At 41.3% G+C, this 24,481-nt stretch overlaps 1 protein-coding gene across 1 annotated transcript in view; it reads right to left on the reverse strand.

Annotated features, from left to right (window-relative positions):
• bin3 (bridging integrator 3) overlaps positions 1-14,989 on the reverse strand; it is a 206,833-nt gene extending 191,844 nt beyond the window's left edge. Inside the window, exon 1 of the mRNA XM_063056935.1 lies at positions 12,782-14,989. Coding sequence (XP_062913005.1) covers positions 12,782-12,789 — 8 coding nt within the window. The 5' untranslated portion in view covers positions 12,790-14,989. The remainder of the gene's footprint in view (positions 1-12,781) is intronic.
• Positions 14,990-24,481: the final 9,492 nt, after the last annotated feature.

Here is a 24,481-nt window from a genome sequence, read left to right on the forward strand (position 1 = left end):
CCACAATACAAAAGTCATCAACCAACCTGCCCCCCCACTTAACAACACTGGTTCTGATTATAAAGATCCATAGCCAGTCTCTGGATCATGAACTGATTCCCATATGTTGGGAACCAATTCTTAAAGACGACAAACATCAGTAGTGAAATTCAAAGCACACAGCTCAAGGAATATGCCTCATCTGTCACCATCTATATTTTTGAGTAGGCAACGTAGGTAGCTCAAGAACGATCATCTCATGGCACAACGAGAAGCCCTAGCCAAACGCTGAGGGTGCACTCCCTGCTCCATACTTAAAAACCCAGGACACTGCCTTCAAGTCTGCCAGAACAACCAGGGAAAATCTCATCTTGGGCATCAAGAGCGCAAAGACTAGCTATGCTCAAAAATTCAGGAACACTGTCCATTAACAATCGCCAGCACATATGGCTGGGCATTACTAACTACGCAAGGAAAAAGTGTTCACTCCCTCCCTGTTGCTCGAAACAACTTTTATGTATGCTTTGAGGCATGCAACACAACGCTGGCCACGAAATCTAGTCCCCTCCAATGTTAGCAGCAGAGTTGAGGACTCTGTAAAGTGACTGGGCCAGATAACATCCCAGGTTGTGTACTCAAGGAGTGTGCACACCTACACACTGACATTTTCATGGCAATCCTCAATACTTCACTCCGACTACTGCTACCACGTGCTTCAAATCAGCCACCATTATCCCTGTAGCAAAGAATACTACACCTTCAGAAGTAAATAGCTACCGCCTGGTGACACCGATCATCATGAAGTGTTTTGAATGGCTGGCAATGGCACATATCAAACTTCCTAGCACAGTGAACACTCACCAATATGCTTATGACAGAACCGCTCTATGACAGATGCAATGACATCTGTCATACCTAGATCTGACACATCTAGAAAACAAGAACACTTAGTCAGAATTTTATTTCTCCCTACACTGGACCCTTTTCAGTTCATTTAGAAAAATCAATCCACTAAAGATTCAATGACCTCTGCCCTCCACTCTGGCCCGTCCCAATTGTAAAATGGGGTCTCGTAAGTCAGGCTGTTTATAGACTTCAGTTTGGCGTTCAACACCATCATACCCCAGAAACTAGTAGGGAAACTGTCCTCGCTAGGTCTCAACACTTCCCTCTGCAACTGGAAACTGGCCTTCTTAACAGCAAGGCCACAGTAAGTCCACGTAGGCAGCAACCTCTCTCGTACCATTTTGCTGAGCATTGGCACTCCCGAGGCTGTGTTCACACTGAACAGCCTGCTGCTGTTCACATTGCTGATGCATGACTATCTCGCAGGATCCAGCTCAAACTATGTCATCAAATTTACGGATGACACAACAGCGTTCGGACTTATCAAGAACGATGGACGAGACAGAGTATAGAGAGGAAGTGGAGCGGCTGGTGGATTGGTGCAAGTAGGACAACCTAAGCCTGAACATGGAGAAGACAAAGGAAATCATTGTGGACTTCAGGAAGGTGCAGACAAATCATTCCCCTCTGCAAACACATGGCTCCTCCACTGTGCAACAAGTTCCTGGGAGTTCACATCACAGATGCCCTCACCTGGTCCCTTCATATCCCCTCTCTGAAGAAGAAGGCATAGCAGTGCCTCCACTTCCTAAGAAGATTGAGGCTCCATCCCCATCTTAACTGCATTTTACAGAAGCACCACTGACAGCATCCTGACAAGTTGCACCTCCATCTGGTATGGGAGCAGTCGAGCATCAGACAAGAAGTCCCTGCAAAAGACAGTGAGAACAGCTGAGAGGATCATAGATCCACTATCATCTATTGGGGATATTTGTCAGGAGCGCTGCATATGCGGGCCTTTAGTCTATTAAGGATCCCACCAATGCATCAGTGTCCTATTTGACTTTCTACCATCAGGCAGGAGACTACAATGCACAAAAACAAGAACAGTCAGCATGAGAAAACAGTTTCTTCCCTCGGGCTATTATGCTTCTGAAATCCAGGCCACATCATATTTGAAGTGTTGCTGGTTAGTCTGTTCCAGCAGAATATTTAATATTAATGCACTTCAGTTTGTTCTTTATCTGTGATTCATCTGTAGATTTTATCCTTACTTCCATAAGTTATCCTGTGTTATCTGTACTACTGAGCTTTACACCCTAGTTCAAAGAAAACGTGGTCTCGTTTCTATCTACATTATATGGTTGTGTATGTACTATAGATGTATGTAGTTAAATGACGATAAACTTCACTTGACTTCTGGATTTCAGTTCAGCATTCAACATCACTGCAGCACAGACCGTGGTGAACATATTCCTCAGTCTAAATACATCACTGTGCAACTGGGCGTTGGACTTTCTAAGCAGATAGTCAAGATGCACTACTGCACTTCCCTCCCCATCATCCTCAGCACAGGTGCCCCTCCAGGACTATGTGCTGAACCCAGTGCTGTACACTCTGCTCACACATGAATGTACGGGCAAACACCCAAGAAACCACATTGTCAAGTTCATTGAAGACAACAGTGCTGGGGGTCATCACCAACAATGATGAGACGGCCTACAGAGAGGAGGTGGAAGAGCTCGAGGCCTGGTGCCAGGCAAATAACCACACAATCACGAAAGCTTACCAACGCCTCTACTTTCAGAGGCTGGAGTACGCACATCTATACTAGCAACATACATAAAAATTGCTGGTGAACGCAGCAAGCCAGGCAGCATCTCATCTCTAGGAAGAGGTACGGTCGACGTTTCGGGCCGAGACCCTTCGTTAGTCCTGACGAAGGGTCTCAGCCCGAAACGTCGACCGTACCTCTTCCTAGAGATGCTGCGTTCACCAGCAATTTTTATGCGTGTTGCTTGAAATTCCAGCATCTGCAGATTTCCTCGTGTTTGCATTTTTAAACATCTATACTAGTGTCATTCTACAGATATACAGTAGAGAACATCCTAACACACTGCATGATACAGAAACTGGACTGCAGCGGACAGGAAAGCTCTACTGTCGAATACATCACTGGCACCAACCTAACTGCATTCGAGGACATATACACAGAAAGGTAATGGAAAAGGGCCAGTAACATCATGAAGGATCCCACCCACCCTGCTCATGGACTGTTTGTTCCACTCTCAACAGGTAAGCGGCTCCACTGTATTCACACCAGTGCTACCAAACTCGAATCAGTCATTTTCCCCAGCAGTAAGGCTGAGTAACACCTCCACCCACTAACACACCCCTCCACAGCCTCAATTGCCACTACTTCATCATTTCTTGACAGTCATCTTATGTACAGACACTCCTGTGCCAAGCATTTTATAGACATACAATCAATGTATATAAGCATCTTATGTATTTATATTTCTTTTGTTTTTATTATTGTTGTGTTCTTTATCTTGTTTTTTGTGCTGCATTGGATCAAGAGTAGTGATTATTTAATTCTGCTTTATACTTGTGCATTGTAAATAATATTTAACAATCTTGAATGCCACCATGTGTTACTTTAAAGTTCATTTTCTTTCTTTCTTTTTAAATCTTTTTATTGAATAAGTATACAAAGGGTAAACCATAAAGGCACTGTTAGAAATTACAGGAGATATTAATACAGAAGAAAAATTGATACAAACAGTGCAATTTAAACATAAAATAATATGGTAAAATAATAGTATACTGATTTTTATATATGCATATCAATAGAGAAAAGGGAAAAAAAACCCAAAAAATGACCCCAAAAAAAAACCCACCGTGCAACTAAACTAAAAGCAAAGCAAAGCAATGGGCTAACTTGGAAACAGGTGGAGTTAAAGAACTTAAAATCACGTCCTCAAACCCGACCTCCATTAAAAACAGTTAAAAAAAAGGCAAGAAGGGAATATAAATATGGAACAAAAGAGAAAAAAAATTACATTAAATGAAAATATTGAATAAAAGATCTCCAGGTCTGTTCAAATTTAAGTGAGGAATCATAAAGATTACTTCTAATTTTCTCCAAATTTAAGCATAATATCATCTGGGAAAACCAAAAAAAGGTAGTTGGAGCATTAGGCTCTTTCCAATGTTGTAAAATACATCTTTTCGCCATTAAAGTAAGAAATGCAATCATTCTACGGGCTGAAGGAGAAAGATTACTGGAAATTTTAGGTAATCCAAAGATAGCAGTAATAGGATGAGGAGAAATATCTATATTCAATACCTTTGAGATAATATTAAAAATGTCTCTCCAAAAAGTTTCCAGAGTAGGACAAGGCCAAAACATATGAGTTAAAGAGGCTATCTGCCCCGGACATCTATTACAAAAAGGATTAATATGAGAATAGAAACGAGCTAATTTATCTTTGGACATATGTGCTCTATGAACAACTTTAAATTGAATTAGGGAATGTTTAGCACAGATAGAGGAAGTAGTGACTAATTGGAAAATCTGCCCCCAGTCATCCACGGAAATAATAGAACCCAATTCTTGTTCCCAATCTGACCTAATCTTATCAAATGGAGCTTTCCTAAGTTTCATAATAATATTATAAATAATAGCCGTTACACCTTTCTGACATGGATTACGGTTAATTATAGTATCTAAAATATATGTAGGAGATAGAGTCGGAAAGGAAGAGAGTATAGTACTTGGAAATTTCTAACTTGGAGATATCTAAAAAAATGTATTCTTGGTAAATTATATTTATTAGATAATTGTTCAAAAGACATAAGGGAATCATCTAAAAATAAATCCAAAAACCGTGAAATAACCTTAGTCTTCCAAATTTGAAACGCACGATCCGTGAAAGAGGGAGGAAAAAATGTTACCTAAAATAGGGATCGCTAACCCAAATTGGTTGAGATCGAAAAAATTTTCTAAATTGAAACCAAATACGTAAGGTATATTTAACTATCGGGTTAGAGACCAGTTTGAGGCGTTTCAAATCAAAAGGAAGAGAGGAGCCTAAAATAGAGCCAAGCGCATAGCCCTGAGCAGATTGTAATTCCAATACTACCCATTTAGGAATGGATAGTGTATCTTGGTCAAGTAAGCAAAATTTCATATGTCGAATATTAATTGCCCAATAATAGAATCTAAAGTTAGGTAATGCTAGACCTCCATCTCTCCTGGCTCTCTGTAAATGTATTTTACCCAATCTCGGGTTTTTATTTTGCCAAATAAATGAAGAAATTTTAGAGTCAACTTTATCAAAAAAAGATTTTGGAACAAAAATCGGTAATGCCTGAAATATATATAAAAATTTTGGCAGAGTAAACATCTTAATTGCATTAATACGACCAATCAAAGTTAAATATAATGGAAACCATTTAGATGAAAGTTGAGTAATATGAGCAATTAAGGGTAAAAAATTAGTCTTAAATAAATCTTTGTATATACAAATAATTTTAATCCCAAGATATGAGAAATAATTATTAATCAATTTAAACAGAAAGTTATGATACAAGAGAAGTTGTTTATTAATCGGAAAAAGTTCACTCTTACTAAGGTTTAATTTATAACCTGAAAAAAGACTAAATTGTGCTAATAAATCTAAAGCAGCAGGGATAGATTTTTGAGGATTAGAAATATATTAAAGTAAGTCATCAGCATAGAGTGATATTTTATGGGACTTTATCCCAATAATATTTGGAGATTCTCGAATGGCAATTGCAAGAGGTTCTAATGCAATATCAAATAATAAAGGACTAAGAGGACAACCTTGTCGAGTACCTCGAAAAAGAGGGAAAAAAAGTGAGTTTAAAGAGTTAGTACGGACCGAGGCCATAGGAGAATGATATAACAGTTTAATCCAGGATATAAATTTCGAGCTAAAATTAAACATTTCAAGCACCTTAAATAAGTAAGGCCATTCTACTCTATCAAAAGCTTTTTCAGCATCTAAAGAGATAACACACTCAGGAACATTTTTGTGAGGGGGTATAAACAATATTTAACAGTGTGCGAATGTTATAGAAAGAGTAATGACCTTTAATGAAACCCGTTTGGTCTTCCGAAATAACAAAAGGGAGTACTTTTTCTAATCTGTTTGCTAATAATTTAGAAAAAATTTTAGAATCAACATTTAATAAAGATATTGGTCTATAAGATGCACATTGAGCAGGATCTTTATCCTTCTTTAATATTAGAGAGATTGACGCTCTATAAAAGGATTCGGGAAGTTTACCAAGTTTTAATGAAGCCTCCAAAACCCTACAGAACCAAGGGAATAATGATGGTGCAAAAAACTTATAAAATTCCACGGTAAGCCCATCAGGGCCAGGAGCTTTCCCCAGGTTCATAGAGGAAATAACATTCTTAATCTCATCAGTAGTAATGGGAGTATCAAGCATAGAAGACATATCCTGTGAAATCTCAGGGAAATCTAGGTTATCTAAAAAGTCATTCATATATTTAGAGTCTCGTAAAGACTCAGATTGATGTAAGGAAGAATAAAAATCAAAGAAGGTTTGATTGATCTCCGCATGATCAAATATCAGTCCATCATTTTGATTATAAATCTGATTAATTTGAGATTTAGTATAATTAGACTTCAGTTGGTTAGCCAACAGTTTACCAACTTTGTCACTGTGTACATAAAATTCACTTCTTGTTTTCTTTAATTGGTTTACAATCGAGGACGAAAGTAATAAGCTGTGCTCCATTTGAAGTTCAGTTCTTTGTTTATACAGCTCCTCAGAGGGAGCTGTCACATATTTCTTATCAATTTCCTTAATCTTGTCCACAATTACCAACTCCTCCTGCTTCAACTTCTTCCTCAAAGCAGCAGAATACGAGATAATCTGACCACGAATATAAGCTTTAAAAGTATCCCAAAGAATGTTCACAGAAATATCCTCTGTGTAGTTGATTGTAAAAAAGAAATCAATCTGTTCATTCATGAAGTTAACAAAATCCGAGTCCTGAAGCAACAACGAATTAAAACGCCATTGTCTATTATTTTGTGTATTGACCTGAATTTTAATAGAAAGCTTAAGTGGAGCATGATCCGAAATGGTTATAGAATCATAATCACATTTAATCACTGAAGAGATAAGCCGAGAGTCAATAAAAAAAAATCAATTCTTGAATAGGAATGGTGAACATGTGAAAAAAAAGAAAAATCTTTTTCCTGAGGATGCAAAAAACGCCAAATGTCCGTCGACCCAGAATCAGAGAGGAATGAGTTAATCAAAGTTGCAGATTTATTATGTAAGGTCCGTAGAGGAGCCGAACGGTCCAAAACTGGAGATAAGCAAGTATTAAAATCTCCGCCCCAGATCAATGAAAACTCATGCAAATTCAGGAACCGATTAAATAATGATTTATAAAATTCCAGACAGTCCATATTGGGAGCATAAACGTTAACCAAAACTACCTTTTTATTGAATAGTAGACCACTAACCAGTAGAAATCTACCATTCGGATCAGAGATAATATCCTGTTGTACAAAAGTAACTGAGGAGTTTATAAAAATAGAGACGCCTCGAATCTTAGCGTTAGAATTCGAATGAAACTGTTGTTCCTTCCAGAATTTTAAAAAACGTAGTCTGTCCCCCCTCCACACATGGGTCTCTTGTAGAAATAGGTCATGTGCTTTAAGTCTCCGGAATACTTTAAAAACTTTTTTCCTTTTAATAAGATGATTAAGACCATTAGTATTCCGGGAGACAAAATTAATAATAGACTCCATAAACCCTAAAGTCAACCTGCAAAAAAGAGGATTGACAATAGGTTCGACCCACGAACCAGGAAAGGGAACAGAACAAACCAGAGATAACGGGTAGGAGAACGCAACCAATGCTTCAGTGATGTAAATAGCCCAAGAAGAAAAAAACTAAAACGTGAAGCCCCTCCCACCACCCCCCACTCCATGACCCCAAGGCTAAACCTAAAGCAGACCCGCCAGAAAGAAGCAAGCACTAGAACTACCCCCATGGCTTCCGATAGACGCTCACTAAAAAAAGTGTAAATATAAAAAGATCAGCTAGTTATAAAACAGTAAAAGAATAAAAAAAAGTAGAACAGTTAAGACAAACACAATATAAAACAGAGAAAAAGCCAGAAAATATAAACAAAACCGTAACAGACCACAGACCCTATGATAACCAAAAAAAAAGAAACGAAATTATTAATATAAAACTAGTTAGGAAAACCTACAGAAAAAAGTACATTTAAAGACTACTAAATTTAAGGCCTCAAAGGAAATACACGAAATAATGCTGAGGGAATAACCACCCATAATCCCCAAGGAAAAAGAAAGGAATGACGCAGTTAGAAAGAAAGTTTGGCAACCATATTAATTAATCAAAAAAACTTTTCTGGCCATATAAAGCAACCAAAAATTAAACCCGACAGATTCACAACCTCCGATCAAACGGAGATAATTAAAAATTACGATTAAGATGTTGAAGGTGAAAATTGATCCAGATAACTCTGGACGTCTGATGGAGATTCAAAAAAACGAAGGGCTCCATCAGGCGTACGTATCCTTAAACGTGCAGGGAAAGCAGCGCTGGTTTTAAATCCATCTTGTAGAGTTCTGATATCACAGATCTGTAACGAACCCGTTGATCCCGAATCTGTTTGCTGAAGTCCTCCACGAATCGGAACTGAAGATCCAAAAAATCAATATAACCTTTAGATCGAACAAATCAAAGCAGTTTCTCCTTGTCTTGAAAATAATGAAAACGTAAAATGAGATGTCGAGGTTTATCTGACTTAGACGAATATGATGGAACTCTGTGAGCCCGATCCAATAACGGTGGTTGGTCAGGAAATATGGTAGGAAATGCATCTTTTAAAAGTTGAGAAAAAAACTTTATAGGGTTGTCAGATTCAACAGCTTCACGAACACCAACAATTCAAATATTCTGCCGTCGCATTCTGGATTCTAAGTCAGAGTTTTTAAAAGTCAGAAAGTCCAGTTTTTTCTTCATTGAAGTAATTGTTTCTTCAATTTTCTGCTTCTTGAGTTCATTTTGTTGCGTGGATTTTTGAAGATTAGATATAGCCAACTGATGTTCCGTGATAGATGATTGCATTTTATCGATTAAATCCGCAATTTTCTGGAAATTAATTGAAATTTCCGCGCGAATCAGCTCCGTTATAGAGGTTGAAATTTCCCTTTGAATTAGATCCGATATAGCTTTCAGAGTCAACGGTGGTTCAGTCGGAGGGAGATCGGTACCTTTCCGTCTAACCGGAGGTTTGCCGTCTTTCCCATTTTTTCCGTTCTTGGACATAGCAGACCTTAAAAGCATCTGAATACCAAAAACCCAATTTGTTTCAGATTATTGTAAAAGTCGATGCCTTAATGGTTAGTTAAATATAGCTGATCATAAGAAAAAAAACTCAGAGGTAATGGAGCGAGTCAAGAGCACGACTTCACTCCATGAGCTCTACCGGAAGTCTCTAAAGTTCATTTTCTTACAGGCACTTACAAGGAAAAAAAGAAACAATAGAATTTAATAACTGTAACAAAAATACAAAGAACCAATATGCAAAAGACAAACTTTGCAAATGAAAATCACAAGAGATTCTGTAGATACTGGAAATCCAGAGCAACACACATAAAATGCTGGAGGAACTCAGCAACCAGGCAGCACATTGGAAATGAATAAACAGTCTATGTTTTGGGCCGAGGCCTTTCATTGGGACTAGATAGGCAGGTGGTGGGAGAGGAAGGACAAGCTAGAAGATGACAGACGAAGCCAGATGAGTGGGGAATGGGGGAAGCAAGTAGGACGCTGAAGATGATAGGTGGCAAAAGGGCTGGAGAAGGAGGAATCTGACAAGGAGGGGAGTGGATCATGGAAGAAAGGGAAAGAGGAGGGACACCTGGGGGAGGTGATAGGCAGGTGAGGAGAAGTAGTAAGCGACTATAGTGGAGAATTTAAGAGGAGGGAAGGGAGAGGAGGAAAAAAAATTACCGGAAGTCAGAGAAATTGATATTTATATTCATGACATCAAGTTGGAGGCTACCTCGACAGAATATGAGGTGTTGTCCCTCTATCCTCATCATGGCAGAAGAGGAGGTCATGGACCGACATGTTGGAATGGGAAAAGGAATTAAGATGGTTGGCCACTGGGAAATCCCGCTTTTTATGGACGGAGCAGAGATGCTCGACAAAGCAGTCACCCAATCTACATCGAGTCTCATCAATGTAGAGGAGGCCACTACAGTAGAGAACCCCAACAGATTCACAGGTGAAGTACTGTCTCACCTGGAGAGACCGGTGCCCTGAGAGGAGGTGAATAGGCAGGTGTAGCACTTCTGCTTGCAAAGGTAAGTGCCGGGAGGAATATTGTGTGGGGGGATGAATGGACAAGGGAATCGTGGAGGGAGTGATCCCTACAGAAAGTGGAGAGTGAGGGGGACGTGAAGATGGCTTTGGTGGCAGTGTATGCAAATAAAAATAATACTGAGAACATAAGTTGTAAAGAGCTATTGAAAATGAGTCTGTAGGTCATAGAACCAATTCAGAGTTAAGGTGAGTGAAGTTATGCACGCCACTTCAGGGGGTAATAGATGATAACTGTTCCTGAGCCTGGTGGTGTGGTAACTAAGACTTCTGTACCTCCTACCCACAGAGAGCAGCAAGAGAGAGCCTGGCCTGGATGGTGAGTGTCTGTGATGATGGACGCCGATTTCCTGTGGTAGCACTTCACGTAAGTGTACCTAACGGTGGGGAGGGCCTTCCCTGTCATGTACCAGGCTGCATCCACCACTTTCTGGAGCCTTTTCCATTCCTGACCATTACTGTTTCCATACCAGGCTGTGATGCAACCCATTAAGATACTCTCGGACCGTGCGTCTACAGAAGTCTGCCAAATTTTTTGGTAATATGCCTAATTCATGTAAACTTCTAAGAAAGTAAAGGTGCTGCCATTGCTTTATAATGACACTTGTATGCTGATCCCAGGACAAATCCTCTGATATGTTAACACCATGGAACTTAAAGCTACTGACCCTCTCCACCTCGGTTCCCCTAATGAGGGCTGCCTCATTGACCTGCATACATACAGTACTTAGACGAGTACTCAAAGAACTATGATCTACTACAATACAGACCAATTGCCGGAAGGTAGGAACAGGCCAGAAAGCGCCATACTGACTGGAACAGATATGACAGCCCAGAAGACTGCCTGTTGTATATTCTATGGATTAGAATTTACATGCCACTCTGCTAAGCTTGTACCTCACAACAAAGACTGTAAATTCTGACTGGAAGGACATACACCCTATTCAAAATCTATATTAATAATACTACAACCTTGGGTTGTTCTCAGGATCAAGAATGACCACTTGCTCAAACAAGATAAAATCTGCAGACGCTGGAAATTCAGGCAACACACGTAAAATGCTGGAGGAACTCAGCAGGCCAGGCAGCATTGATGGGGGAGAAAAGTACAGTCGATGTTTTGGGCCGAAACCCCTCGGCAGGACTTGCTCTTTGGTTTTGTGGGCTCTGAGATGGTTAATGAGACCAACACATGAACAGCAAACTTTTCCACAGACAGAGCAGCTGGTGATGACAACAGGTCTACCCCATCTGATGAACATGTAGCCTTTAGTGTTCTCACCACCATCCCAATGTTCCTTCTCCATTTTGAGCTGTTACAGCACCCATAAGATAAAGACCCTGTCAGTAAAGAGTTACACTAACACCCTCAAAAAAAAAATGCACCCCTCCCCTCATCTTGGGCACCACTTCTGCTAAGACAGCTATTAAGGAGGAAATTCACCACTGTCTTTGAAGGGCCAGAACCAGCACATGTTGATTAAGGAAAATGGTGTTTGAAGCTCAAAACTTCAGAAAGCTCATCGTTTATCAGGTAACAGCAATCCCTGCTCTCCTATATGCTTCTGAGATCTGGACTACTGACAACATGATCTCTAAGTGCCAGAAACAAGCTATCATCAGTATTTTAGCATTTACTTCATTATAACAGACAGCAGTATCAACACAATGTGTTTCTCCTTCCTCACAACATGAAAAGATCCTATAATTCAGCTAACAAAGCTGCTTGGTGATACAGCATATTCTGCGCAGTTTAATTTCAGTGCAGGCAGAAATAGGATAGTGGTGAACTGCTCTGCATTTAATTCAACATGTTTAGTTAGTCCTTGAACAATCTTATCAAACCACCTTCCAGATGAGCAGGGCTATTGAAAGAAAGAAATAATAAACAGGCTTATTTCCACCATATCCTATGGATTTGGATGAGGCAAGATGGACAGCACTTGGACAAGTACATATAAGGACAGTCCAGAGGGATGGGCCAGCTGGGTTGAAGGGCCTGTTTCTATGATGCTCTTCCTGGTCCCAGCAGCAAAGATTTAAGCAATCACTCTCCTAATCGCCACCTCAGCTTAACAAGAGCTGTCACGTTGTCTACGGGGTTGTTCCCTTCTTGAATCCTCCAGGGTTGGGGTCCCCATTCCGCACCTTCCTCCCCATGATTAAAGATTCATGGCTCCCTTTACACTTCCTCGGCCGGAATAAGGGATCTTTCGGTCCTTGTTATCCTCCCTGGATTTGGGAACTCCACCTCACCACTGCCTTCCCTCCTCTCCTCTTCCCTCCCCTCCCTTCCTCTTCCCTCCCCTCCCTTCCTCGCACCACCCCAATCTTCTCTCCTCCATCCCGCCTAACTCCTCCTCTCCTCCCCTCCCCTACACTCTCCTCGCCCCTCCCGCAGAGAATGATGGACGGTGAACTCCACCGTCTGACCCGCAGGCCCAGTCGTGATCGGGCAACGCGGCCTCCAGTGCCGATCGACCCCGGGCTCTCGTCCTCCCCCGGCCCCCACGACCTCACTTACCAACTCATTCTGCCGCCGCTCCAACTTCCCGACCGACCGTCGCCGTCACCGCGTCAGCTACGACCGGGGGGAGGTCAGAGGGCACGGGTTCACCGGCGATGACGCAGAAGCCCTGCTGCGAGAGAGCCGGAGGGCGCGCCAGTCGTGCACGGCGAGAGCCAGCGGTCCTTTCACCGAATTTAGCGCCGCTGAAGAACAGTAATAAAAACACAAGTGTGTACAGTACAAGAAGTATTTTACTTTTCTGCAGCAAGTGCGATTTGGAGCTCGCTGCTTGGGAGGAGTCAACAGGAACTTTGCAGAGGTAATGGGATCACTCCTGACACAGGAACAACGCGGGGCGTCTGCGTGGATCGAGTGGCAAAAGGATAGGTTTGCATTTTCACGGAAGTTTTCAAGCCTTCTAGATGAGACTTCACATCTCAGAAGTATATTTTTTGAAGTAGTAACTACAGCTAATCTGGGCACAGTCAGCTTCCAAGTTTATGACATTGCGATAACGAGGACACAACCTGCACACCATCCTATCATCCATTCTGTTTATGACACCAGATAGGAGCTGGTCATATATGCAATTTGCGGTGAAAAAACGAGAACCTTGACACACAGGAGACACGACACCAAATTCAACCCGATTTATCTGTAAAGATTGAAGATCTACCATTTCTCAGCACTCAGCCCTCAGGATGGTGGAAATGGAGCCAATCAGAGTATTCAAAAGGGAGCAAAAAACATACTGGTGGATAAACTCAGGCCAGGCAATATCTGTAGAGGAAAGTAGAAGTTTGATATTTCCCTTCATCTTTTGCTCCAGATGGCAGCATCTGCAGTCTTCTTGTGCCTCCATCCAAAAGGGAATGGGTGGGTAATTGAAAGAAAGTGTTACATAGGACTGTGGGGAAGAACATGATAATGTAAGTGGTGACACAGGAAACTGCTGAGGCAGGGATCTCCAGCATCAAACAATCTGCTGAAGGAACTCAGCAGGTCTAGCAGCATCTGTCGGGGGTGGGGGGGAGAAATCGTTGACATTTTAAGTTCAAGTTGAGTTAAGTCTCATGCACAAACACAGTAAGCAAAAGTTTGATGCAGCGCAGCGGTATCACGGGCACAGATAGTGCACGAAATACAAACTGTGCATTAATTATACAGGACAGTGAAAAAGGAATGAAAAAAAGACTGTTTAGACTGCAAGGTGCTAAGGTATTTAAAAAGACACAGTCAGGCCACAGTGGTGCAAGAGCTGATCCATAATGTTCTATTGCTGATCTAGAGTTAGTGCTGTGCAGTTTGCTTCAAGAACCTGATAGTTGCTGGAACTCTCAAGTTCTTGATCCTGGTGGTGTGGGACTTGATGCTTCTGTAGTGGATGTGACAGGTTAGCTCTTCCCAGAGCTGGAATAGAGCCTTTAGGGCAAAAGACATTTTTTCTGTGCCATAACAATTCTTGTGTTTCTGTCGTATGACTCAAGATGGATAGGATTGCTCATGTGCAATATTGGGCTGGAGTCCAGAGAGAAAGGATATAATGCTCGAGCAGTGCTGTAGTTAATAATCAAGGTAAAACACAATTTTAAATGAATAATGTTATCAAAGAATTTCACTTCCTTTAATAATACTGGTGTATTACTTAAACTGAGTGGAGATGTGAATAAGTTCTGTTGACCACCAGCCACCATTCGCCCAGTTTGGATTTGCTTTCCAATCAACACACAGCTGCAGAGTTGGATATATTCCCGAACCAATGACAGAATAGTGTTTGTTGGCTGATTTGAAGTGTAGTGAACCCTCAGGAATACGAATGAATGAAAGGTGGCAACGCTTAAACGTGGATGTGCGTTCTCCCCACCCCCACCGCTACAGAGATTGTTTTGGAACTCTGCAACATAGAACATGGCCATTTAGCCCATCATGTCTCGAGTAGCGTAGCAGACGGCGCGACACTATTACAGCTTGGTGAGTTCCAGAGTTCAATTACAGCGGCATTCTGTACGGAGCCTCTGTACATCCTCCCCATGGAATCGGCCTGCTTTCCCCGGGTGCTCCGGGATCTTCCCGCACTCCAAACATACTGGCTGGGTTAATTGGTCAATGTGAATTGCCCGTGATTAGGTTAGCGTTAATCAAGTTTATCAGGGGTTACAGAGCTCAAAGAGCAAAAGAGCCTACTCTGCACTGTACCAGTAAATAAAATAATAAAGAACACTAGTCAACTTACTCCCAGCTGATGCATTCTGTTTAACTTAATTCAAACTTTCGCCTTCCATCACCTCTGCAAACAGTGAATTTTGATTCCCACAGTTTCTCTGTAATCCTTCTGCAAATTAACCCAAAACTGTGGTCTGCAACATACTGTATGTTAACTGGTACAATAAAACTGTCAGGCCAGCACTGAGTGCAGGAACTGAGGCTACATAGGAACTGGATCCCCAGTGAATCAGAAGGGGGACATGGGTACTTGGGATTCAGTGAGTGGAAGGAAGAGCAGTAGCTGGGCCCCCCATGCGTGGAGGGAAGCACAGGGTTCAGCACCTGGTATGCCAGAGCAACAGATTATTGGAGTTTTACTGTATATGAAAAAACTCCGTTTTATCCAGTCTTTGCACAGCTTTAAACTCATTTAAATCATCTCACAGTCTCACCTATTTCATCAAAAATAAAGCCATTATGGCCAATCTTCTCTCATAATTGAAGTTCTCGGGCTTTGACAGCATCTTCATAATTTTAATAATCTTATAATGGCTCCTGAACTAATGTAACACAACAAAACCCTGAACTGATTCCACAATCTGCAGACTCGGTCTCACTTTCAAGGACTCGACAACAGTCAGTCAGTGGGTACCGTCCCGAATCCGGGGTTTCGGCTATGCACCTCCATCTTCCTCAATCTTGCAACAGCACCGAGTACAGCTCTCCTCCAGTTTGTTCCCGCTGGCCACCTTGGCACCGCCCCGCCGAACTCGAGCCCGAGGCCATGTTGGCCTCCAGCTGCGGCCGCTTCTTCGAGCTCGGCCCTTCCTTAGGCAGAGGCCTTGGGCAGGTCCAGGCACACGGTGCAGCACCCAAGTTCATCGTGTCTCTTCTGACTAGGTGCATGGCATACGATTCGTAGATAGGTGGTGAGGCTTTAATCTCTTCCACGGAAGATGGCTGTTGGCTCACAAGGAACGCATCCACCCTTTGTCAGGTCTTTTTTTTTTAGTCCCACTGGGTGTCCTCACACCCTCCTCACCAGACTAAGTCCGGTGGGGGAGCCACCGGACTCTACAACACACGTTCTCATTTTTCTTTATTTTTATTTACACAGTTTTTCTTCTTCTTCACACTGGTTGTTGGTCCGTCTTTGTTGATATATTGTTTCTTCATAAATTCTACTGTATTCCTTTATTTTCCTGTAAATGCCTTCAAGAAAATGAATCTCAACGAGACTGCACAAAATACTAACGCAAGGAAGAAGTGAGTAAGTAAAACAGAACACTCAGCATTTCAGGCAGCATGGTGGAAAGAGAAACAGAACTAACATTTCCAGTATAACGTCCTTCAACAAAACTAGGAAAGATAAATTTTTTAAAAAGTAATTTAAAATGCAGAGAAGATGATGGAAGGGAAGGATAAGACAAGAGAATATCTGTGGCAGGTTGAGACTGTCAAGCGGGTTGATGGTTAGATGGTAATCATGCATCTTTGTGTTTTGTGTTGCTAAAGGCAGAGCTGTAGAATGTGCCTAGCCTCTCAGGACGTATCATTGGAGAGAAGCATTTAGCAAAACTCACAAATGAAGGCAACACTCCCAGAGACAGGGCCCAAGTAGTAACACACTCTCATAGATACGGTCCCAGGAAAATTTTGTAGACGTTTACACGGGGAGGGCTTCCGATGTTTCTATCATTCATTCTATGGGGTTTCTTGTTTTGTAGATGTCTGGAGAGTAAGAGTTTCGGGTCATACACTGTAAACATTCTCTGATATTAAAATAGAACCACTTGAACCATTTTAGAGAGGCACTGCCCAAACACTCATTTCCAGAAACAGATCATGATTACTAATTACTAATGTGCAAACAGTGACACCCTCCCAGAGAAGAGAGAACAACCAGAGGCGTACTTCAAGGAGGTGGGAGCACAGGTACAATCACAGCGTGTGCAAATACTGGGACAGTCGAAGGAAAGGTGCTCAAGTTTCTGGCGCACTCAGAGTCCACAAATACTGAAACACTCCCTGTAAAAGAAAATACTAGCACATACTTGGGGAGAGTGCAAAAAATGCTGATGCTTTAAGAGAAAATGCACGAGTACTCGCGCACTCCCAGACAGCAACCGCAAATATAGACACAATCCCAGATAGAGACCACAATTAGTGACACATTCTTGGAAAGACTGCAAATACTGGCACATTCCCAGTGAGACTGAATGTATGTGTGCATTGCCTCAAGACCGTACACATACACTGACACACTTCAGGAGAGATAGTGTGCAAATATTACAAACTACTACAGTGATCCTGTAAATATTGACACACTGCCAGGAGGAGACCACAAATATTCGCACACGTAGCAGAAGGACTGCAGATACTGACACATCTCGGAGCATGTTTACGAATAGTGACACACTATTGTGAAGTGTGCACAAGTACTAACATACCCCAGTGACAGTGTTCAATTATTGACACATATCCAAAGCAGGGACAAATACCAACATACTCCCAGAAAGGTGGCACAAATGCTGACACATTTCCACAGTAAGTACCAAAATACACACCGAGACAGTGTGCAAACGCTCTTGGAGAATAGCACATTTCTGACAAGGAACTGCAAATATTATCATATTTCTGGGTAGACAATGTAAATGTAACTGGCAGAGAGAATTCACAGATACTCCCAGAAGGTGTGCAAAGATGCTGAAAGAGTGTGCAGAAATCACACTCATATCCACAACGAAAATATCCTGACACATATCCAGAGGATATCTATAGATGCTGACATATTCATAGTGTGTGTGAATAAATACTGACATTCCTTAAGTGTATGTGTGTATTTGTGAATGCTAATATACTCTCAAACTGCCAGTCGAGTGCTCACACACTCCCAGAATGTGTGCAAATGCTGCAACACTTCTAGAGAAAGTGTGCAAATAGTGACCCATTCCAGGCAACTTCTAACTGCCAGTACGTTTGTAACTGAGAATTTGAAAATACACACGCCTGGCAGTTCAGCTACGTAAAGCCATGTTCTCTTCATTATGCAATGAAAATGTAAAGAGATAGGCAAGTAAGCAGCAACCTTTCTGCCTTCGTGCCCGCTCCGCTATTCAATAGGATCATGGCTGATCTCTGACTTCAGTGCTGTTTTCCTGCACCAACACATTCCCTGAGTGTTCCAAATCTATCAATTTCTTCTTGAATATATGAAGTCTCTGAACTTCTTTAGTCCTTGTGGAAAGAGAATGCTGCAAATTCAGTATCTTCTATTGAAGAATTTGCTTCTCATTTCAGTCCTGAATGGCCGGACTTTGTTTGCTCTTAACTCTGTAGTGTATAAACCATGTTTCTGAATCAAACCCCTACCCCACCTCCATCCCAGTAATTAATCTGGTAAACCATCATGATACTCCTTGTATCTTGGATATATCTTTCTTTAGGTAGGCAGACAGAGAGACCAGACCTATACATAATATTCCAAGTAGAGTCCCAATAGGACACCATTCCTGACAGTAAAGGCCAACATATGATTTACCTTCCCAATTGATTGCTTCTCCTTGATGTTGGCTTTCAGAGATTGGTGTATAATGATATCTAAGTTCCTTTGTAAAATATTACACTTTTACTATTTTTTCCTACCAAAGTAAGTAACTGAACATTTTTTTGTAATATATTCTCCAATAGATTTACTCCAGGACTGCTCCTATAGTAGAGCTCATCGCATATTAGCTGAAAAAGCTCTCCAGGGCACTTTAAAAATTCCACCTCGCTCACACAAATGTAATCCCAGTTAGTGTTAGTGAAGTTTTAATCACATTTACTGTAACCCCAATGTTCTTACACCACTTGTGATTTGCCTACATATCTGATCCTCTGTCTCTCAGGAGTCGTGCAGTATACCCTCAGAAATACAATCATCCTTTCTAATTTCCAAGTTCTACCCACATTCCTTCTATTGAAGAACATCCTGCTTCATTATTCAGATTCAGGTTTATTTATCACATGCACATCAAAGCATACAGTGAAACACATCATTTGTGTTAACAACCAACACACCTAAGGATGTACTGAGGTCTCCCCGCAAGAGTCACCACGTATTCCAGCGCCAACATAGCATGCCTACAATGCTTGGCAAAACAACACAGAACACCAAAAATAACAAGGCAAGCTCCTTTCCTCTCTCCCACTGTCCTTCCCATCCATGCACACAGAGTGCCCTCCAGCTCCAGGTCAGGCTTCCAGGCTTCAGCCATTGGGCTACTACCTCCAGACTTCCGATCGAACTTTGAGCTCCGATCTTCAGTATCGACCTCCTGAACTAGCTGATGACAGGACCCCGGTGCTCAAACTCTGTTGTAGTGATGGTCTCCTTAATCAAAGTCAAAAGTAAATTTATTATCAAAGTACGTATACAACTCTGAGATTCATTTTCTTGTGGGCATTCACTGTAAGTACTAGAAACACAATAGAATCAATGAAGATTCAACAGGACTGACAAACAACCAATGTGCAAAAGACAACAGACTGCAAATGCAAAAAGTCATTCACTACACAGAAATAGCTCCTCCATGGAGAGAGTTAAGAGCACCAAGTTTCCAGTCGTGAGCATAATGAAAGATCTTACATGGTCCCTCAACAACACCTCTTCAGTCAAAAAAGCACAGTATTGTCTCCACTTCCTGGGGAAATTAAAACAAGCAAGGCTTCCTCCCCCTCATTCTAGCCAGTTTTTACAGGAGCACTGCTGAGAATGACCTGACCGCCATCTCATAAGGGAATTGCAAGGTATCTGACCACAAGTCCCTACAAAGGATTGCGAGGACTGCTGAGACGATCACCGGGGGTATCTCTTCCACCCATCAGAGATCGTGACCAGGAGTGCTGCATTGTCACTGATCCCTCCTACCTGTCCAACAGTCTCTTTGACCCCCTACCATCAGGCAGAAGGTACCGTAGCATTCCGACAAGCGCTGCTAGGATGGGAAACAGCTTCTTCCCCCAGGCTGAGAGACTACTGAGCTCCCTGCCACGACCCAGGCCTCATCACATATGATGCGCCAGTAGCATTATACTGTTTACTTTCTAACTTCACCTTATAATTTGTTAATTTATTTGTGGTAATGCTATTTTTAAAAATTCAAAGTAAAATTTTTTATCAGAGTACATACAAGTCACCATGTAGAACGCTGAGGTTCTTTTTCCTAAGGGCATACTCAACAAATCTATAGAATAATAACTGTAAGCAGTATCAAAGAAAGAGCAAGAGCATGGAAGATAGCAAACTGTTGAAATGCATCTATAAATAAATAGCAATAAGTAACGAGAGCATGAAATAACAAGGTAAAGAGTCTGTTAAGTGAAATCATTGGCTATGGGAACATCTCAATTGATGAAAGTAATTAACCTCTTTTGTCCAGGAGCCTAATGTTTGAGGGGTAATATCTTCTTGAACTTGGTGGTGTAAGTCCTGAGTCACTTGTACCTCTACCTGATGGCAGCAGCGAGAAAAGAACATGTCTGGGTGGTGAGGATCTTTGATGATAGACGCTGCTTTCCTGCAACAGCGTCTCATGTAGATGTGCTCAATGGTTGGGAGGGCTTTACGCATGATGTACTGAGCCAAATCTTTTGTAGGATTTTCCTTTCAAAGGCATTGGTGTTCCCATACCAGGCCATAACTTGGCCAGTCAATACACTTTCCACTACGTCTATAGAAAATTGTCAAGGTTTTTGATCTCATGCTGAATCTCTTCAGCTTTATAAAGAGGTAGAGCTGCTGTCATGCTTACAGTTATATGATGGGTCCAAGACAGGTCCTCTGAGATAGTGATACCGAGCAATTTAAAGTTACTGACCTTCTCCACCTCCGATCCTTCAAAGAGGACAGGCTCATGGACCTCTGGTTTCCCTCTCCTGAAGTCTGCAATCACATGTTGTGTGTGAGTTATATGCACAGTGTGTGCATCCTGGCCCGGAGGAATGTTTGGTGGCATATGTATGTGCGGCAGGTTAACAATAACCTCGAACTTGAAAATCTGAAGCCTTCTTCCTACACCATCACTTAAACCACACATATCCTCATATTCTTATACTCACTAGTACAGTATGTGGCCCCAAAATCGGGTTTATTTATATGCTGTGGAATTTGCTGTCTTGCAACAACAGTGCAGCGCAGAGACATAAAATAATGATAAATGGCAAAATAAATAAATAAACAGAGCACTAAGAGAAATAACAAGGTAGTGCTCATGGTCCTAAATGGACATTGAAGCTTTGGACACTACCTCACTTTTTTTTAATATACAGTATTTCTGTTTTTGCACTTATTAAAAATCTATTCAATATACGCAATTGATTTACTTCTTTATCGTATTATTTCTTATTTTATGTATCATTATTTTTTTCCTCTCTCTCCTAGATTATGTATTGCATTGAACTGCTGCTGCTAAGGTACCAAATTTCACGTCACATGCCGGTGATAATAAACCTGATTCTGATTCTGATTCAGAAAATCTGATAGCAAGAGAAAGAAGTTGAATCATTGGCTGTGGCTAAAGATGGAATAGGAATGTAGGACATTCTTTTCAAGTTTTCAATAATAACATTAAATAAATGTAAGCAATGTAGGTCGATCAGATTTTTCACGATGTAGTGAATAATACAGGGAGGCTGGTTGTTATGCTTTACAGTGCTGTCCTCTTTAGATCTTCATTCATCGTCTACAGAATTTATTTCTAACTCTTTCCCTCGCATCAAAACATTAAACTTGATGAGTGATGTTGATCATATGGCAGGATGAGCTAATATTCTACAAGTATTTATATTGAACTAGAGGCACAAGCAGAGAAGAATATAAATTAAATGTAATTCGATTTGTAATCCAGGGAGCGGGAAGCACAGAATCAAATATCGCTGTGATGATTGTACGTTCTAGTATCAATTGTTAAGCGACAATCAAGTATGAAGTATAACATATTAATGAACCATGAGGAGAATGGTGTGAGGTACAAATGTCAATGTTCCAAAATGCCCAGCAAAACACTTCAGGAAAGAAGTTTGTATCTCAGCAAATCTCGAGCAATGTCAAGGCTATGAGAAAGCAGTATTTGAATATGCTTACTAACAAAGCCTAACACATTTCCTGTTGGAAGCAAAAGCAGTCAACCCAGATTTATACGTTGGGAGGTGTCATCTGTGTGGTTATTCCCACAATGCAATACTGCCCACATTTCACAAGCATTTCATTACATGGCATCTGTTTTTAATTGTCCCAATGATGTGAAAAGAACTTGAAAGTCTCCTTTTTTTTTAGAAAGTTGAACTTTGATAAGCGAGGAGTTTTTTTCCCTCCCCACTCAGCCTGGAGCTGCTTCAAGAGGGGGTTAGGTCATGAATCCCGAGCCCTGCAGCATTGATAACAGTGGCTCTATGGGCAGATGTCAGATGATTGTCAGAGAATTAAGCACAACACCTCCAGTGGTGTTTTTAGTTATGGCCTGGAAGAGTGTCAGAGTTCTAGATGAGGAGAATCCCATGGCATTTATTCAAAGACATGCATGGTTGCTTTCCGCAGTGATACAGTCAATGTCGACATTTCAACCAACATAACAAGCAAGGGTCCCACAAACCCCACTGTACTCAAAGTGACTATTCCATTTCCTGCTTTACAGTATTTCAAATGAATGTAAACTGCTTGGAGTCAGCCAAAGGTTATGAAAATACATCAGAAGAAATGCATACTTTTCACTTTTAAGACATGTTCAACATTATCGGAAGGAGGTAATTTCATCCAAGTGGCCTTTGCCAGTATTTTGTCCACAATATCTTCTATCCACACCATCTACCCTATCAGCAAGTCCTTCCTTTTCTTCCTCATGAATGTCCCTTGAACTCCCTTAAATTCATCTTTGCTATTCAATTCAGCCTCTCCCTGTGTAATCAATTTCCAGACTTGTCACACTCCCTAGTTTCTCCGGAATTCACTGTTGGATTTAATAATGACTCTCCTACATATCTACCTCCAGATTTAGTCCTCCTACCGGTGGAAACAAGCCTCCCCCTCCATTATCTTTCAGCTCATTCCTCAGCCACCTTTTTTTCCAGAGATTGTGCAAGAGACTTTAATACCTGCAGACACACCAACATGTTTTTTTTAAAATGCTAAATGAAAGATAAATGCACAGTTGGCACAAGATGGTGGCTGGAAGTCTCTGTGGCTTATGATAATCTTGTGTTCTACATGCCTCAAATCCTAAGGAATTTCTACAGGAGCACAATTGAGAGCATCCTGACTGGCTGTATCACTGCCTGGTATGGGAACTGTACTTCACTCAGTCGCAGGGCTCTGCAGACAGTGGTGCGGGCAGCCCAATGCATCAGGATGTGAACTACCCACCATTCAGGACATTTGCAGCAACAGGTGCATAAAAAGGGCCCGAAGGACCATTGGGGACCTGAGTCGCCTCAACCACAGACTGTTCCAGCTGCCACCATCTGGGAAGCGGTACCGCAGCATTAAAGCCAGGACCAACAGGCTCTGAGGCAGCTTCTTCCACCAGGCCATCAGACTGATTAATTCACACTGATACAATGTATTTTTAAGCTATACTGACTGTTCTGTTGTATATCTTACCGTACATACTATTTATTACAAATTAGTATAATTTACACATTGCACATTCAGATGGAGACGCAACGTAAAGATTTTTACTCCTCACATATGTGAAGAATGTAAGAAATAGAGACAATTCAATTGAATTGGGGACTAGTCTGAATCTTACCAGAAAGCAAGTCAGAGTGCATTTCCAAGTCAGGTCAATACAGAATGTAAGGTGGGACTGATCTCTGAAGATGCATCTTGATACAGGATTGAATCATTGCAGTCTGCCACTTAAACAAACAATGCTGCTGGTATCAACCAGAAGAAGAAACAGAACAGGGCTGCGGCTTTTCTAAAGAAATGGTTCCATTTTCACTGCTGTTTTCACAACTAGTTTATAAAGTGGAGTCACTTCTGTAGTGCAGGAAGTGCATTTTGCACACAGCAAGATACCACGAATAGCCCCATGAGAGTGATTTAATGACCTGATTTATTGCATCATTGATACATGATAAATGTTGCCCACAGGATCACCAACCAGCTGTCCCATCTGGTTATTTTGTCAAATGTCTAAACCAACTCATACATGTCTGGAGAAATGACAGCAACCACCCCACCCCTCCCTACTCCCATTTCTTACAAAGCATCTGGAGAATAAGTGTGAACTTGCTGGAGTCTTATATTCTTATTGTATATAAGACACAATTGCATACATCCAAGGACAATATTTTAATCTTTGACGTGTCTAGCCATGAGTTGCTTGCAGGTTGACTGAAATGCAGAGGACTGTTACAGCATAAATGTTGAAAAGCTCCTAGTATAACCTACAAAACTCACAGCCTGCAGTCAAGTGGACTTGGAAAAGATGGAACTTCTCTTGTTATGTTGTTTTTGCAAATCAATAT

The sequence above is a fragment of the Mobula hypostoma genome, chromosome 8, assembly GCF_963921235.1.
Source record: "Mobula hypostoma chromosome 8, sMobHyp1.1, whole genome shotgun sequence".
Lineage (NCBI taxonomy): Eukaryota > Metazoa > Chordata > Chondrichthyes > Myliobatiformes > Myliobatidae > Mobula > Mobula hypostoma.